Source organism: Podarcis pityusensis (genome assembly GCF_964106645.2).
Source record: "Podarcis pityusensis genome assembly, chromosome: 8".
NCBI classification, from domain to species: Eukaryota; Metazoa; Chordata; class Lepidosauria; order Squamata; family Lacertidae; genus Podarcis; species Podarcis pityusensis.
Window position 1 is genome coordinate 32,706,773 of NC_138033.1, and position 17,079 is coordinate 32,723,851.

Genomic DNA, 17,079 nt, shown 5'->3' on the forward strand with positions numbered 1-17,079 from the left:
GAGCGACATCTGGTGGGAAATCTTGAGAAGTGCAAGACCCCAGAAAAGAAACCGCTTACTTTGTTATTTGGGAAGCTAGAATGTGCCCACTGACATAAATAAAGCGGATGGCAGAAATTGCCTGGGAATTAAAGCCAGGTGTCCCCCCCCCGCGAAAAGGAGTGAAGTATGAGATAAGTTCCTGACCGCTGTGGGCCCCAATTGTCTCCAGCTTGAAATGGAGGTGTGCAGGGTGAAAGAGTTCTCTGTATGTGCACAAAAGCAGCTACACTTTCATCAAGGGTCAATTAGCAGGAGAGTCCAAAGATTCTCTTTGTGGGATTTCACAAGATGACACAAGACCGCAGGCTGGTGGGGCTGCAATGAGTGGCAGGTAGAGGCAGGCAAATCTTACCCGTAGCTGTGGCACACACAGGGGAGAGCAAAGTTGCTTGCGCAGAAGAACTCACGGAATTGTGCCCTTTATCAATTTGTGTATGGGGGCAGTCACTTGGGCAATGGATGGGCTGAATTTATATACTCCATTTCTGCATTGAGCACCAAACTGTTTTGGAGCAACCCTGGGGGTTCTCAGAAGTGAATGAGTGTCCCGCACCCAAAGTGATTGAGGGCATTCTTTGATGGCATAAGACAGAGTAATAATTATTAAAATTAAAAAAACTAGGCCCAGTGAAGACATTGCCTTTGTAACATAATATTCTCTTCACAACAGAAAGTGTTAAAAAACTTAAGTCTTTTTCAACTTGATAAAGTTGATAGTCTTTACTTTTTTATTTTAACTCATTCTATGTGCATATTTTATAGTGTTGTTTTTCATCTTTCAATTTTCGTCTGTTGCTGTAATTGTTCTCTCTGTTTTATATACATTATAACATGCAATAATAATAATAACAGCTTTAACTCCCCCCCCAAAAAAAACCTTAGTCTTTTTCTGAGGGGGAGAACTCCCTTCAAAATGGGCATCTTGAGACCCACTATCCTATTTACGGATGGGGATAGGTGGAGCCAAACCAGGAGTAGTCAGTTATATATATTTCCTTCCCCCCACTCTCTCTGTAACCATGGCAACCAACAGAATGGTTACTCAGCCATCTGCGTTACAATGGCAACGCGGAAAGCGCCTTATTCCATTCCAGTTTCAATCTCTCATGAGCTGACTGGCATGACAATTCTCCTCGGTGTTCTCCTATGCAGACTACATAAGCAAAACTTGAGGTGCTGGGGTTTTGAGGGGAGGAGGCCTCTGAATCCCTTGCAGGCAATACTGAGGTACAATGCAGAGAGCTGAACCCTTACGACACCCACCATGGTTCTCTGCACCTACGCTCACCCCCCCCCCCAAATGCACGCATTTCAAAAAAGCCATTTTCACCCTTGAAACTTTGTGACTGAAAGTAACCCCAAAAGGAGGAGGAGTAGGGATTAAGTGGTTTGTCAAAGAAAAGGTGAACCACTCCAGGCCACACTTTATAAATTCTGTGCGCGCACACACACACACCACTTTGTAGGAAATTGGGAACATCTGGGTTGGGTCCTGCCGCTCTCACTGTCCTGTCTAGCTGCATCCTGACAGCACAATACTATACATGTCTACATGGAAGTAAGCCCCGCTGAATTTCAGGCAAATGTGTATAGGACTGCATCAAATAAACACTACCTCAGTAATCCCAGGAATGCTGTAGACCAGAATTATTAGGCCCACGTTACAGCTTGAGGACTGAGGCTGAGAGACAGCAGCTTGTCTAAAGAGCAAGTGTCAATTCAGGGCTAAGCTCAGAACCCAGGGATTGCCAGTTCATAGCACATGCTCTTAACCAGTTCTCAGAATGGGTTGGTGAAGCATTTTGTTCTTTTGTTTTTAAAGTGTTCTACTTGGCACACTCCAGCCCAATTCAAGCACCCTGAAGTACAAAAGGAGAGATGTCAGCGTGATCTGCCTATCCTGTACGAATGATCTTGTTTGTCACTCATCTGCAAGTGCACAGGATGAAGTAGGATTTGCAAGCATTTTTCCTGCTGAAGGGGAAGAAGGGCCAGTCATGAAATGTTGATGCAATGCAGCTGCAGGGTGGCAACAGGATATCAGTTGTGTCAGCGCAAAGCACCTCCAGTGCTGCCTAGCATAGCAGAGGTACTCTGTGCTGCAGGACCATGGAGAGAAAGTGGGCCTGGGTCTCATGAGCCCCTTGATCCTGAGTGGCATGGGACTAGAGTGGCCTGAGGGAGAATGGGTATGTGCCTTAGGGAAGGAGACATAGTCCCTCTAGCTCCCTGTCCTGCCCCATTTATGGAACAGAGGGAATCTCTATCAATAGGGGAGGGTGCTGGCCAGACAGGAAAGGGGGCAGAAGAGCCAGAGGGCTCATCTCCTTCCCATCACCAAGAACCCAGCACTGCCACTGCCACTGGAAGCAGATCCACCACCCTTGGGTGCCTCAGAGCTCCTTAGCAGCTTCATAGGAAGAAAGAGACTTGTAAGTGAGCATAATACGTCTCACCTTTAAAAGCAGGTGGGATGGGTGTGACTGTTGTCGAGAAATGTTTGCAGCTGCCATCCAGCCTGTCTTTAAAGGGGTTCAGCCCAGATTTCAGAGCTCCATTGCTTTTCAACAACTTTCCAACAAACTTTGCAGGGGGTGGGGCAGGGATTATGGGGTTTCAACTTCAGGAGACAAAAATTCAGTAGAAGATATTGGGTTTTTTCCCTTTAAAAAAACAACAACCTCCAAATATGTGGCAAATCTGGTTTTGAAACTTATTACGTTCTTTTTTAAAGCTTGTAAAAAGGTAAAGGTAAAGGACTCCTGACAGTTAAATCCAGTTGCAAACGACTCTGGGGTTGCTGCGCTCATCTTGCTTTACTGGCCGAGGGAGCCGGCGTTTGTCTGCAGACAGTTTTCCCGGGTCATGTGGCCAGCATGACTAAGCCGCTTCTGGCAAAACCAGAGCAGCGCACGGAAATGCCGTTTACCTTCCCGCTTACCTTACCTATTTATCTACTTGCACTTTGACGTGCTTTCGAACTGCTAGGTTGGCAGGAGCTGGGACCGAGCCACGGGAGCTCACCCCATTGCAGGGATTTGAACTGCCGACCTTCCAATTGGCAAGCCCTAGGCTCAGTGGTTTAGACCACAGCGCTTGCAGAATGTTTTAAATACTACTGAATATGAATTTCCAAAACACATCTTGGATGGTCCAAAAGGGAAGTTCCTCACTATCAATAACCCCCGGGGGTTGTAACTAAAACAAACAAACCCATAAGCTTAAGCGAGAGATGCGCAAATTAATAGAGCCTCCAAATTATAAGTTAGCTCTGTCTACAGTATCTAGCCTCTACCTGGCATTTATTTACCAAGTGTTTCACCTCTGCCTAAATGAGACAAACGTGAATTCATCCCTGATTTTCAGGAGACTCATTTATTTTAAGACACATCATGTACTTCAGATCACCAGCTTACCAGAAAAATAAACCAGGTCTCCTTTTTTTAGAACATCCCATCTCCAGAAAAGACACTCTGCACAGTGTTGCTTATTTCAGCTGTCAACTTTATCCTAAAAATAAGTAAAGCATCTGTCATGCTTAGAGCACGACAGGGAAGTGAGCACCGGGCGGGGGGGGGGGGGAGAGGTCCTGGACAATTTCAGCTGCAGCCTGACCTGCATTTTTGCCTCCCTGTTGCTTTCAATTGTCTGCATTTTGATTTGGCCTCAATGCTACTTAATGACAGTTGTTGTCAATTACCATTCACTTCCTAAGCATGTTTTGGAGCACAAAGTTCTCTTTTGTTTGTCCTTAACTTTCATTTATCCTCTCACACACACATCATATTTCCACCACAGCCCCACCAAACACGGATCTCTGCCAAGTGCTTATTATTGAAGTTGCATGTATTTAAATGCATTAATAATATGCAAACTAACAAGGCTTGGGAAGGAACTCATTCCCACCCACCCCCAGGAAAAAGAGAAGAAAATCACCTCTTTGCTCCTGGGCTTCTTAGTGGCACATCCCTGTTCCCAGGTGGAAACTGGAATAGTTGCAAATAACACAGAGCACCCAATAGTATAGAGCACCAAATCATAATGGGAATGCAAAAATATTTACAACTTCATCAAGTAAATGGGAGTCGCCCTCCTTTTCCTAAACTGCTTTCCTCACCAATATCCCCCTTCCAGTCCTCAAATTTCAGCTCTCAAATTGTGGGTTTTTTATATAAACAAATAGATTTATTGCAATCATCATCTGAGGCCCTTCTTTGTGTGCCTCCTCCACCAGAGGTCCAGAGGGTAGCATCACAAGTATGGGCCTTTTCTGCAGTGGCTCCCCGTCTGTGGAATGCTCTCCCTGAGGAGACTCACTTGGTGCCTTCATGGCATATATTTAGGCGCCAGGCAAAAACATCCCTCTTCTTCTCCCAGGCCTTTGGCTAATTGAACAATATGTGGCCTTTTATCCTGCAGGGTGGGGGGTGGGTTTATTGTTTTTGTTATTATGGTATGTATTTTTGTGTTTTTATAATGTAAACTGCCCTGCGATTCTCGGATGAAGGGCAGTATAGAAATTTAATACATAAATCCTATATAGGGCTCATCAACCTGGGAAGGCAGCCCATCTAGGAGAAGGAAGACTCTGTTCCTAAACCTCTGGTACCCTGCAGGATATTTTTAGGAGAAGAAAAGGTTAAGGAGTAAACTCTACACAAATCCGGAGTGGAGTCCATAAGACGGTTGAATGGCACTTGTATGCTTCCTCCTGGCAATTCCTACAGCCAAGCTGGTGCTAAACATATTGTCCTGCTTTCCTTTGGACCATATCAGTGAGGCCAAGAGGGGTTTTTTGTTGTCTCGGCAGTCCAAGACCTCCATACACACTGCCCAGGAAGGATACTTTGGTACAGCTAACGCAGCAGTTTGACTTCACCCCTGGAGGTGCACTCCCTTGTTTCTCAAGAAAGATGCTAACAACATAAACCTGTCAAAGGGCAACACGCAATTTCCTTGTATCCAGCTTGACGAAATAAGATGCTTCATTTGGGGTATACAAGAGGTTGCTTATTTACTTTAAGCTGCATGTAAAATTTTGATTAACTATTGACTAGCCAAGAGGAGCTGATTTAGAGATGGCACCTCTAGGACTGCAGCAGGAGGGGACAGTTCAAGGGTTGGCCAAGTTTCCTGCTGATACAAAATTGTTTGAAGTCGTTAAACCAAAAAGAGATTGTGAAGAGGATCTCTCCAAACTGAGGGCAGGAAAAGGTAACTGCAATTCAGTGTAAACTAGTGTAAAGTAATGCACACTTCTTGGGGAGGGGGTCATTAATTCCACATAGAGGCTCATGGGGGTCCGAACTGGCAGTGACTGGCCAAGAATGAGACCTTGGGGTCAACTGAGCTGTAGATCCAGCATGTGGCAATTGTGAAGAAGGCCAATTTCACTCTAAGGATTATTAGGCAATAAATTAAAATAAAACTGCCAGTATCATAATAGGTAAAGGTTAAGGGACTCCTGACCATTAGGTCCAGTCGTGGACGACTCTAGGGCTGCGGCACTCATCTCGCTTTATTGGCCGAGGGAGCCGGCGTACAGCTTCCAGGTCCTGTGGCTAGCATGACTAAGCTGCTTCTGGCGAACCAGAGCAGTGTACAGAAACGCTGTTTACCTTCCCGCCGGAGCGGTACCTTTTTATCTACTTGCACTTTGATGTGCTTTTGAACTGCTAGGTTGGCAGGAGCTGGGACAGAGCAATGGGAGCTCACCCCGTCGTGGGGATTCGAACCACCGACCTTCTGATCAGCAAGCCCTAGGCTCTGTGGTTTAACCCACAGTGCCACCTGCGTCCCTCTGCCAATATAATGAAGCCATTATACAAATCAGTGGTGTGACTCCATTTGGGATACTGCATGCAGTTGTGGTCACCTCACTTCAAAAACGATATTGTAGAGATGGAAAAGCTTCAGAAAAGGGCAGCCCAAATGATTCAAGGGATGGAGCAGCTCCCCTATGAAGAAACGCTGTAGCATGTGGGACTTTTTGGTTTAGAGAAAAGGCTAAGTAAGAGGTGACATGATAGAAGTTCATAAAAATTATGCATGGCATGGAAGAAGGGGATAGAGAAATGTTTTTCTCCTTCTTTCACAACACTAGAATTGTGAACATCCAATGAAATGGAATCTGGAAGACCCTCAGGATTCCTTCCAACTCTACCATTCAACTATTCAATGATTCAATGGGACAGATAAAAGAAAGTACTTCTTCATGTTCAACGTTAAACTCCCACAGGAGGCAGTGTTGGCCACCAAGTTGGACAGCTTTAAAAGAGAATTAGACAATTTCACAGAAGACAAGGCTATGAATGAATGAATGAATGAATGAATGAATGAATGAATCTTTATTTGCATCAGCCATCGGCCATAGCAATAAAACAAGGCTATCAATGGCTACTACCCACAGTGGTTTTATTCTACCTCCAGTGTCAGAGGCAGTATACCTCTGAATACCAATTGCTAGGACTCACAGGCGAGGACAGTGCAGTTGTGCTCCTGTTCGACTTGCAGGCTTCCCATTGGAGCATTGGGTTGGCCACAGGATGCTGGACTACATGGCCCTTTGCCCTGATTCAGCAGGCTCCTTCTTATGGCTATATTTGCACTTCATATGTGTGAACATGTCAACTTTGCTAATGATTTGGACAAGGAAGTGGACAGCAGGCTTATCAAAACCTACAGCTGCTATAAACCTGGGAAGGACTGCAATCACAGAGGATAAACTAGGACACGAACAGTGGAATTAAATTACTAGAGTTTGATTAAAACATCTGCTTGCCAGATGTCTCTTATTTGATGGGAATGCCCCCTTTTTCAATCAAACAAAATGGATTTCCCTAAGTTTGCAATGATGTGCATTCACCTCCCTAGTGTGCAGTGGAATGACCAATGCACCCCTTGTCTGAACAATTTATATCTCGTAAAAACTGACCCACAACAAATGGCCCCTTTTCCCAGTGTCCATTTTTACTTCTTTTGGAATATGGGACTGTATTAACACTGCTTATTTCTCCCCAAAAGGTGTAGCAGCTCAATCCATCATTCCAGCAGAAAGCTATCCTTCCCCCAGCCCCTAAATGAGACGAGTGTCATTAATGTTGAAGGCAGCCATCATCCACTGCTGCATTCATGGAAATGTCTCCCTTAAGGAGATGGTGACAGCACAAGGAGTCAGCCAGAGCTACCTTTGTTGCCATTTTGCCTCTGAACCATTTACCTGATGCCCACTAGAGTGACGGAATAAGGCAGGCCTGCTGAGGAAAGGAAACCAGTGACTGCCCATGAGAGAACTTGCGATGAACCAGGACGCTCAGAGGAGACCAACAAGTTATCTGTATTTATTCACTGCATTCTTATAAACATGCTCTTCGGAGATGCAAAATTTCCTCCTCTCCCCCTTTCTCTGCCTTTGTACATCTTGAGAGCTGATGAGGCTTAATTAATAGTCATGGATGAATGAGTGGCTACTCCAGGCTGCTGAAACTTGTATCCTACCCCACCTGCCTGAATTGAGGATGAAGGAAAAAAGGAAAAGGACTGAGAAAAAGGAAAATAATCCTGGCTTTAGAAGCTGGCTGAGAAGAAGTTACCTTGAGGGGGAGTCTGCATTGGTATGCTGTTACATTTGGGGGACTGGTGCTGTTTTAGATCTAATATTGCCCCTCTGGTGCAACCTGGATACTTGTACAGTGGTACCTCGGGTTACATACGCTTCAGCTTACAGACACTTCAGGTTACAGACTCCGCTAACCCAGAAATAGTGCTTCAGGTTAAGAACTTTGCTTCAGGAAGCTACCAGGGTGACCTGCCTCACAGGGAGGAAATGGAGAGTGGGAAAGCCAAGTACATCACCTTGACTCCTTTGGATGAAAGGTGAGATATAGATGGAATAATAGCAGCAATTTCATTTGAGAAGAAGCCGCTAAGGCTGCAAGTAGATAAGTGCCATGAGGTGCCTGGATGTTTTGTTCCAGGAGGCAAAAAGCACCTCCAAATCGAATGCAACCTGGATCAAAAAAATGAGCATGTCTCTCAGCACCTAGTCTTGATCCATTCTGGGACCCCTATAGCTATATGTATCCTGTAAAAAGTGAAATGGGAGCTCTGAGCATTGAGCTACCACTGTTGATGGCCATCACTGCCTCCTGAGGGAGCAAGTTCCATAGTTTAACTATGTGCTGCATGAAAAAGTACTTTATTTTTTATCTGTCCTGAATCTTGCCACAAAAAACTACCTTATACTGAGTGGCAAGTGGTTCATCTAGTGCAGAAGTGTCTAAACTGACTGGCCGGGACTCTCCAAGGCTTCAAGCAGGGTGCCTCCTCTCAACTGGGATTTGAACCCGGGACCTTCTGCATAAATGCTTTGTCACTGATCTACAACCCATCCCCAGAAAACATAGCCATTCTGATGCCCCCAGAGCAGAAGGCCACAAGGTTTGCACCCTTCCTCCATTGTTCTATAACAGTGTTTTCCATAACACCGTCACAGCTTTCACTGCCTTTGCACTGCTGCTACAAAAACCACATCACAACATTTGCATTGTCACAAACGCAGAAGCAGGTGGCCTAGCAAGGTCCAGGGCAGTGGGCAAGTGTTTGCCCGTCTGAGAGGTTTTGGGTGGCCCCCAGCACGCCCTTGACCCTGGGTCAGTTGATGAAGTCCCCTTTAGTGACCACTTCACTGCTCCTTGCAGTGCTGCCATTGTCCTGCCCGAGGAGGGAGCAAAGGAGCCTGTCACAGGGAGTGGATTGTTTGGAGAGGAGGCCAGGGTTGTGGAAGTGCTCAGCCCAGGACTGACAAAGAAAGACCCAAGACAGAGGCAGCGATATGGAAATGAGATGCATCCAGCTGGGGGAGATGTGGGGGTGGGAGGGTGTACCAGGAAGATGCGGGGGAAAGAGGGAAGGAGGAAGGAGGAGAGACAACTACTGCATTCATCCCAACCCATTTTCTTGTTTTTCTGGAGTAGCCACTGGAAGCCAATTGGCTACTTTAAAACTGCCCTCTGTGCCACATCCATCCTCCCAGTAGCTTTTTCCTGCCACCAGCCTAGCCTCAATGTGATGCAATGGGCAATTTCAAACTGGCATAAGAACAAGTGAATTAAGTTTATGGGATGAGCAGTTGTTCTTTGGTACCAATCATAACAACACCCCCTTCTCTTTGGGTTTCACTTGCTCTAATTCAGGTCTCCTTCCCCTGCTACCCATCACCTCCAGTCTTTGAGTTTGCCTAAAAACAGCATCTTCCACAGAAACACAGGAGGCTGGGTAGGCTTCTCTCTGAGGGCAGGAAATCCTCCCCTTTTTACATTCAAAAAACAAATAGGTCCTTGGGTGAGACGTGCTTCTAATTTTAATTAAGGGGGGAGTGTGCCATTAGGGAGACACTGATCTAGTGCTAAGCTCTGCAGGGAGACATGAGTTCTTTGAGCTAAATTATTTCAGTCCTACTCATGTGACTCAGCCCCAAAACGTGACAATAAGACTGTGGCTCACCCCCCTGACTCAGCCCAGTTTTCCCAAGTGGTTCTCAGACAGACAGCTTTTCAGGTAGGGCTGTGTGCGCATCTGCTCTGGCATGCTGCAGTCTGAAGTTCACCACCAGCATTTGAACATGGGCCCCAATGCATGAGCATTTTGAAACTTCTTGATATGCAGAGGTCACATTCCTGACCTGGGCCTTGTCATCTTCACTTTTATCCGACTTTCTAGGAATTGACATGCCTCTAAAGCAGGGTTTCCCAAACTTGGGTCTCCAGCTGTTTTTGGACTACAGTTCCCATCATCCCTGACCGCTGGTCCTGCTAGCTAGGGATGATGGGAGTTGTAGTGCAAAAACAGCTAGAGACCCAAGTTTGGGAAACCCTGCTCTAAAGAAAACTGTGTAGGTATCAACCAATGCCTCCTTAAATTATGGCAGGGGTAAGGAACCTTATTCAGTTCAACGGTGACATTCCCTTCTGGGCAATCTCCTGAGAGCTATATACAGTGGTACCTTGGGTTACATAAGCTTCAGGTTACAGACTCCACTAACCCAGAAATAGTGCTTCAGTTTAAGAACTTTGCTTCAGGATGAGAACAGAAATTGTACTCCAGCAGCGCAGCGGCAGCAGGAGGCCCCATTAGCCAAAGTGGTGCTTCAGGTTAAGAACAGTTTCAGGTTAAGAACGGACCTCTGGAACGAATTAAGTACTTAACCCGAGGTACCACTGTACTGGGAGGAAGGGCAGAGGCAAAAGTGGGTGGGGCAAGAGCTGTAAATATTACTTTTGTATAGTAGGCTCATCTATCTCTCCACAGTCTCTCTAGCCTCCATCCAGGCAAGCAAAGTTCATGGACACATTCCAGAGAGGGAACAAGACTCCAGGAGGGTACAAAGCAAGGTAAGGGAGGAGTGTGGCTTGGGAAAAGGGGGAGTGGCCTGGAGACAGTCCGAAGGGCCATACAGAGAGGCTTCAAGGGCCACACTTGTCCCTCCCCCCGCCCTGAGGTTCCCCTCCCTGAAACGATGGCACCGAACCAGCTTCCTTACCGGCTACTCTGACGACGGCTCTTTCTGCTGGATCCAGCACAGAGTCTTGACTTTTCCTCTTCTTCTGCTCATGGAGAGGTAAATTCCAGGGCAAGGTGTCCCCCGGTGGGCAAGGAGACAGGCTGCCAGACCTCTCACTCCGATAGGACCTCTCACTCCGGCACGAACGCTCACTCCGGTAAGACCTCTCGCTCAGGGTCTCTTCGTCGGAGGACGACATGGCCCCGAAGGAGGGAAGGAGGCACAGAGGGGCTGCCGATCCTTAGGAACAGCCGGCCTAGGAATATCAGCATGATTATTACAATTATCGATTAATTAATTGATCAATTTAATTCCATAGTCACAGTTTTGCACTCAACTGCGACTCACACAGTAAAAGTAACAAAGACATTTGTATTATCAGAGCTGCATACACATCTCAGGTTAGTGGAAATATGAAGGCACATAAGAACCAATGGGTGAGTGGGTGAATTTATGGTGACGGGTTTGTTAATCGATGGGAAATTGAAAACAGCTGACACTTTTTGTAGCCTGATGAGCATCTAGGATGGGGTAGTCAAGCAAACCGTGCTTAAGCAAGGCTGCTCCGTCCAAGCAGAATGTCCAATTGTAGTTAAAGCAAACCATGGGCATAAACCAACAGGTTAGCACATCGTGATTTCTTGCCATGGTTAGTCGGCTGAGCTGGGCTCACACATTCAAACAAGGACCACTACCAAGTTACACCACGGTTTCGTGTTATGTGAGCATTCGAACAGATGAAGCTGCCTTATACCATCAGACCATCTTGCACAGTATTGTCTGCTCTGAGTGGCAAGTTTTCCATCCCTCTCTGGGATTGAAACTGGGAGCCTCTGAGAACCAAGCTTGTACCCTACTACTGTGGAAGCCACTCTCCAAATAGTTTCCAAAGAATTACAGCTACCCAGCTTTCTGGAAGTAACAGATCTGCCCTTGAAACCAAGACATGCAGGACCAGCCAAAACCCTCCGGACACTGCACTGTCTCCCCTGGGGTGCCCCAGAATCCTTTGCTATGCTGGGACCCAGTTCTTGGGTGTGGTGTGGCTGCACTAGTGGTATAGCAGAGCAGGGCAGGTGGGGTCAAAGTGCTATCACTTATTTCACAGCAGAAACATCTCCTTGGGGACTTTTAGCTTACCCACTGCATGCCAAACAAATAAGCTTTTCTCAGAGAGAAACCTGCCAAACCCATTTCCACAGTATTAGCAGTGGAAGTGGTAGGTTACACCAGCGTGCAGAGCTAAGAGTTAACATGCCATTTTTATTCTGGCATGGGGTTGGGGAACAAAGTCCCTTTATTACGACCAGCCAAAATGTCACAAAATAGCAAGCAAGCTTTTGAGCCCATCAGAACCCTTCAATGAGCAAAAAAGGTGGCTTGGTAGTGGTGCTACAGTGCCTCTGTGGGTCAAAAATTCATTTGTGTTGTACAGTCTGAGACAGGACCTGGCTATGGATTGTGTCAGGAACAGCACCTACCCGTCAGATTTTACCACAACCCCCTGAGCTGCACGGAGCTGGACTCGCCCCACAGACAAGTGGAGTCAAGCAGTGGTGAGGGAGTGGCGCTCTAAACATGCTCTCCTGCATTGCCCTTCCCATCTAGTCCAGCCCCCAGGTCCTTGATCTCCACTACCATGAGGTTACAAACATCTCCTGGCAGGAGGGTGACTCCAAAGCACTGGATTTAGGGTGGTGCGGGCAGTCCCCCCCCACACACAGGGCATCAAGCCAACAGGGTGCAAAACTGAGAAGATCCATAATGGAAAAGATCCATTCAGGGGCACCATAGTACAAAAGATTACCAAAGCCCGCCCCCGAAAGCATTGCACCTTACACAGTGCTAATGAACCAAGAGCAAGTTGATCTCCCTCCTTTGCTCCAAAAACAGAACATTCTCTGTGCCTGAAAACCTTGACATCTGCCTAAGAATCTTAAAGACTGTGCTCCTAACAGCTTATGCAAATCAATAGCCATTATGCACATTTGCATGTTTTGCCCTGAAATTCCTGTGCTTTAAACATCCCGCAGATGTTCTTTTTGAACGAAGCAAATTCATTTCCCCCTATTTTCCTCCAAATATATCAGGGGTGCGGGTGGTTTTGCCCAGGAATGACGTGAAGGAAACAGCTCCAGAACTCAGGGGTCAGCCAAGGAAAGGGGTTGGCAGGAGATTCAGAACAGACCAAAAGAAGTCTTCTTATCCACGTGACACATAATTAATTTAAAGGATTGGCTGCTACATAATGCAGGGGTGGCTACTGGCTCGGTGGCTGGGCTTGCCTTAACCCCTTGCTTGTGGGCTGCCCAGAGGCATTTGTTCAGCCAGAGTGGGAAGGAGGAACCTGGAAGAGAAGGACCTTTGGCCTGAACCAGCAGGGTAGCTCTTAGGTTATTTGATTCTTATTCCCTGCCATAGCTACATGGATGGAAGGCATTACCTATCCCTCTGAAAATGTGCATGGATCAGGCTTTGCCAACCTGGTTCCCTCCAGATGTTTTGGACTACAACTCCCATCAGCCCCAGTCACCATTGTTATATGATGCTGAGACTGAGAGGAGTCCAATACATCTGGAGGGCACCTTGTTGGGGAAGGCTGCCAGTCTGTAAGCACAAAGAGGTATGGAAAAGAAAGGTCTGTAGCCACTACCGGACGAAGGCCTATGGGTGATTTTATTGCACAATGGGATTGCTTTGTACTCTATGGAAATTAAAATAAAGGACAAGCACAATGCTCACGGCAAGCCAAGGACGGACATTTTGGGATAACATATGAAGAAGACCATTTAAAGATACAAAATACGCATTGTAGTTAGTTGATGGTAGGAAGCAAGAAAATTAGTCCTCTGCACTGGGTGCCAAATTTCTTTCTGTATCCTTGTTATATAAAATAATAAAAACATATTTAAAAGAAAAAGAGAGGGCAACATGGCAGGAAGTCCTAAAGGAGTGAGTGGTAACTTTTAGAGCTTCAGTGCTTTTGCAGGACATTGGTTTCAACTCTCACTTCCATGAGGTCTAGAAACTTGATTTTAGAAAGAAGAAAAAGAGTTCAGATCTGTCCAACCCCTTGCAGCCTCCCTGTTCATCTTGGCCCCTCTCCAGTGTGATCTGGGCCTAGTCTTGTTACTTACTTTCTACAAAGAGCTGCAGGGTTCAAGTGCACCTAGGAGTCACATCCTATACGAGGGATAGCTAACAAATGCCCTGGAAAAGCTGTTGGACTCCAACCAACATTTCTGCATTCCAGGGGGTTGGACTAGATGGCCCTCAGTGTCGCTTCCAACTCTACAATTCTATGATAACGCTCATCAGCCCCAGCTAGCATGACCATGGTCAGGATTGATGGGAGCTATAGTCCAACATCTAGAGGGAACTCCATTGGCTCCTCCTGCCCTATGCCATAGAATAGCCATGTTCAAACTTTCAGAGGAGGCTGCCTGTTACTTCTCTGCATGAGTCCCTGCTCACCTCCATCTAGCAGCTACAGAGAAACATAGAAGGCAGGCTTCTTTTCAAAGTAAAAACAAAGGCATGCCTCCAATTTTTAATTCAAAATAAAATATGCATCTAAGAAACCCCAATTATGCTGAAGGTACCTTGGAGTTACCCCTGCACAGGCTGATGCAGGGGAGGAGGTACCACAGAGAACATGACTGTCCCCGTTTGCAGAGATTCAGTGCTTTACATTGCAACTGTCAACTAGGACACGTATATTTGTGGCAGCTGGGAATGACTGTGTATTCCACCCCTGCTGGAAACCACATTCCTTGATCTGGAAGTCCCTGCTCCACATGGCTCCATCCAGTAGGGATCAGAAGGCACTCTGCATATGCTCAGAGGCACACTCCAATAGCATTTAATATGCTCCAAGGCTGAGACTTGGCACTGAAAACAGATCTGAGTCCAGGGAAATCCCAATTAAGCCCTGTGTGACTCTTTCAGGTCTGGCCAACTCGGCTTCCATGGAGAACAAAGTGGGCATTGTCCACACTGGTGCTAAGGATTTTTACAGTTTTTTACAATTGTCGTAAATGAGAGCAGGGTCCCTCGAAAGAAGCATGCTTCCCTTCCTAGACCCTTTGCTGTGTGGCTTTTCCCTCATAGGAATTGTCTGCTTCCTGGAGTACCACTGCTGTGTCGTGGTGAGCCTCCTTGACAGCCAAGTGGTCCTCCTTTCTCATAAATGCAGAACGCCTTCCTCCTTTGCAAACCCTGGACTCTTGAGCACCAATGCCAGAAGGATGCATCCTTACTATCAGCCTTACAAGGCTCTAGTTTAAGGTGCTAAAAGCAGGGGGTTGGAAATGTGGAGTGGGAGAGAGGGAGAGGGAGAGAAAGGAGAGAGGGAGACAGAGAGGGAGAGAATCCCCCATCTTGGGCACGAGAAATGCAAGAAGGCTACTGTACTAATAAACTGAATGCCTTTGCCTCCATTCAAAGCATCCCTCTCTTCAGATTTTTTTTTTAATACAGTGATTCTATTCAACAATATGCCAAAAACAAAAAAGCCACAACTGCTGGAATCCAGTTGGATCCCCTCCCTTTGGAAACAGGTTTTTTTTTAAAAAGAAAAATCCACTTGATCACGAGCCATCAGATGCAAAATATAATTCCATCCCTAGACTGAGTGGTGGAGGATAAATGTTTTTAAATCCACACGCAATCAAAGAGATGATGAACCACAGTTCTAAATAATACCCGTTTCTAAACCTGCAGGGCCATTAAAAAGCGAAATTGTGCATTTAGTGTGATGGAGCAATAACAACAACATCCCGATCCTCAGACCTCATTATCAGCTAGCACCATTTATAAATACCCTCGTTTCCATTTTGATGCTATTACCGCTATGATTTCTGAAGGGGAGGGTAATTCAAAACAAGGGATGGGGAACAAGAGGCTGGAATCCTATTTGTAATCAATGAAAATAATAGTCGAGAACAAAGAGCATTTGTAAGCCTCCGTTCACTGTTCTCCCCCCGCGCCCCAGTAAAGCACCCTTCCCCCTCCATTGCTGGGAGTGGGGATACCTGCGCGCCCGTTTCAATGAGCATCCATCTGACAGGCAAACCCACAAGCCCACCGGGCGACTACTACGCCTTGCCAGGGCAACCCGGGGTGGGGAGAAATGAAAAGGCAGGGTGCCTTTTCGGGGTGCTTGGTTCCTGGGGAACACACCCACCCCAGAAACCTCCGGTGGGAGTAGACGGCGGCATGCCGAGGCTCCGTGCAACGGAGGCACAAACGCGACCCTCGGTGCTTCGGTGGGGGCCGGGGGAGGGGCGCGCAGAGGAAAGCGACCCGTGGGCTCGTGGGTACAAATCCAGCACAGTACCCCCCTTATTTTAAAGGCTCGCCCTCTGCCTTCCGATCGGTGCCTGCCCCGCCCCGTCCAGCCTTTTGGGTCTGGGGGCTGCAGCTGGAGCAGCAGCAGGTGCAAAGATGCCGCTGGAGGAGGGAGCATCCTTGTCTGGAAGCGGCGGGGGGGGGGGGCTGTTGCTTTGGCACCGTTTCATTGCTCCCTCCCTCCCCCGCCGCCAGGTCATTCCCTTCTCCCACCCCCAGGCTACAGGGTGCCCCTTCCCCTCCCCTCCCCCTCCCCCTCCCCCAGATGCTGCCAGAGTGCCATGGCGCGGAGGAGATGAGGGGAGAGAAAATGCCCCGGCCGCCTCCGCCCTCCCTCCCTATATCCCCTCCGTACACCGCCTGCCCCCCCCCCCCCGTCTAACCTTACCAGGCGGCCTGAGTGGGTCGGAGCGCACAGATCCGACCTCCGCGCGTGCACAATGGCCGAACTGCCCAGGCAGCCAGCAGAGGAAGGAAGGCGGGAGCGGGAGCCCGAGCCGAGCAAGCGAGCGAGCGAGCGGCCGCCGACCGCCAGTCCCTCCCTCTCTTTCCCTCTCTCCGCCGCCAGCAGCGCGCAGACGCCGCCCCTCGCCCAGCCTGGATCGGGACCGCCCCGCGGCCAGGCGCGCCCACGCGGACGGAGGGGTGGCACGACCCTCTCCCCGTCCACACGCACAGCTGGTCACGACGGGGAAGGGGATCATGGGGGGAGAGGGCCCACAATTAGCCCCCTGGCATGGGTACTCCCCCTAGATGCTGGCGGAGGCTCCCTAGAGAAGGCCCACACCCATCCCACACCCAGGCCAGCAGAGCGGCCAGAGGCGTCCACCGCCCCCCCGGAGAAATGCCCACGCCTGAGCCTCGTAGTTGGCATCCTCTTCCAAATCTCAAACTCTCTCTCTTTCCGCTCCCCCCCCCCCCCGGATCCAAGCTGCTCCCTGCCTGCAGCCTAGCACTTATCATGGACCCCCACACACACACTGCCTTGGCCAACCTGGTGCCCTCCAGAGGTTCTGGGATACAGACAGTGCCTAGCTAAGGCTAATGGAAGTTGGGCACCAGGTTGGCAAACGATGATCCATGCACATTTTCGGAGGGATAGGTAATGCCTTCCGTCCATGTAGTTA

At 48.0% G+C, this 17,079-nt stretch overlaps 1 protein-coding gene across 3 annotated transcripts in view; it reads right to left on the reverse strand.

Moving 5' to 3' along the window:
- The window catches only part of MACF1 (microtubule actin crosslinking factor 1), a 292,958-nt gene extending 276,504 nt beyond the window's left edge, over positions 1 to 16,454 (reverse strand). For 2 of the 3 annotated variants that reach the window (XM_081018106.1, XM_081018115.1), the window contains exons 1-2: positions 16,341 to 16,453; positions 10,583 to 10,859 (exon numbers count right to left, since the gene is read on the reverse strand). In XM_081018106.1, coding sequence (XP_080874232.1) covers positions 10,583 to 10,802 — 220 coding nt within the window. In that variant the 5' untranslated portion in view covers positions 10,803 to 10,859; positions 16,341 to 16,453. Of the gene's footprint in view, positions 1 to 10,582; positions 10,860 to 16,340 lie in introns of all 3 variants that reach the window. The other variant, XM_081018107.1, reaches the window with a different exon arrangement.
- Positions 16,455 to 17,079: the final 625 nt, after the last annotated feature.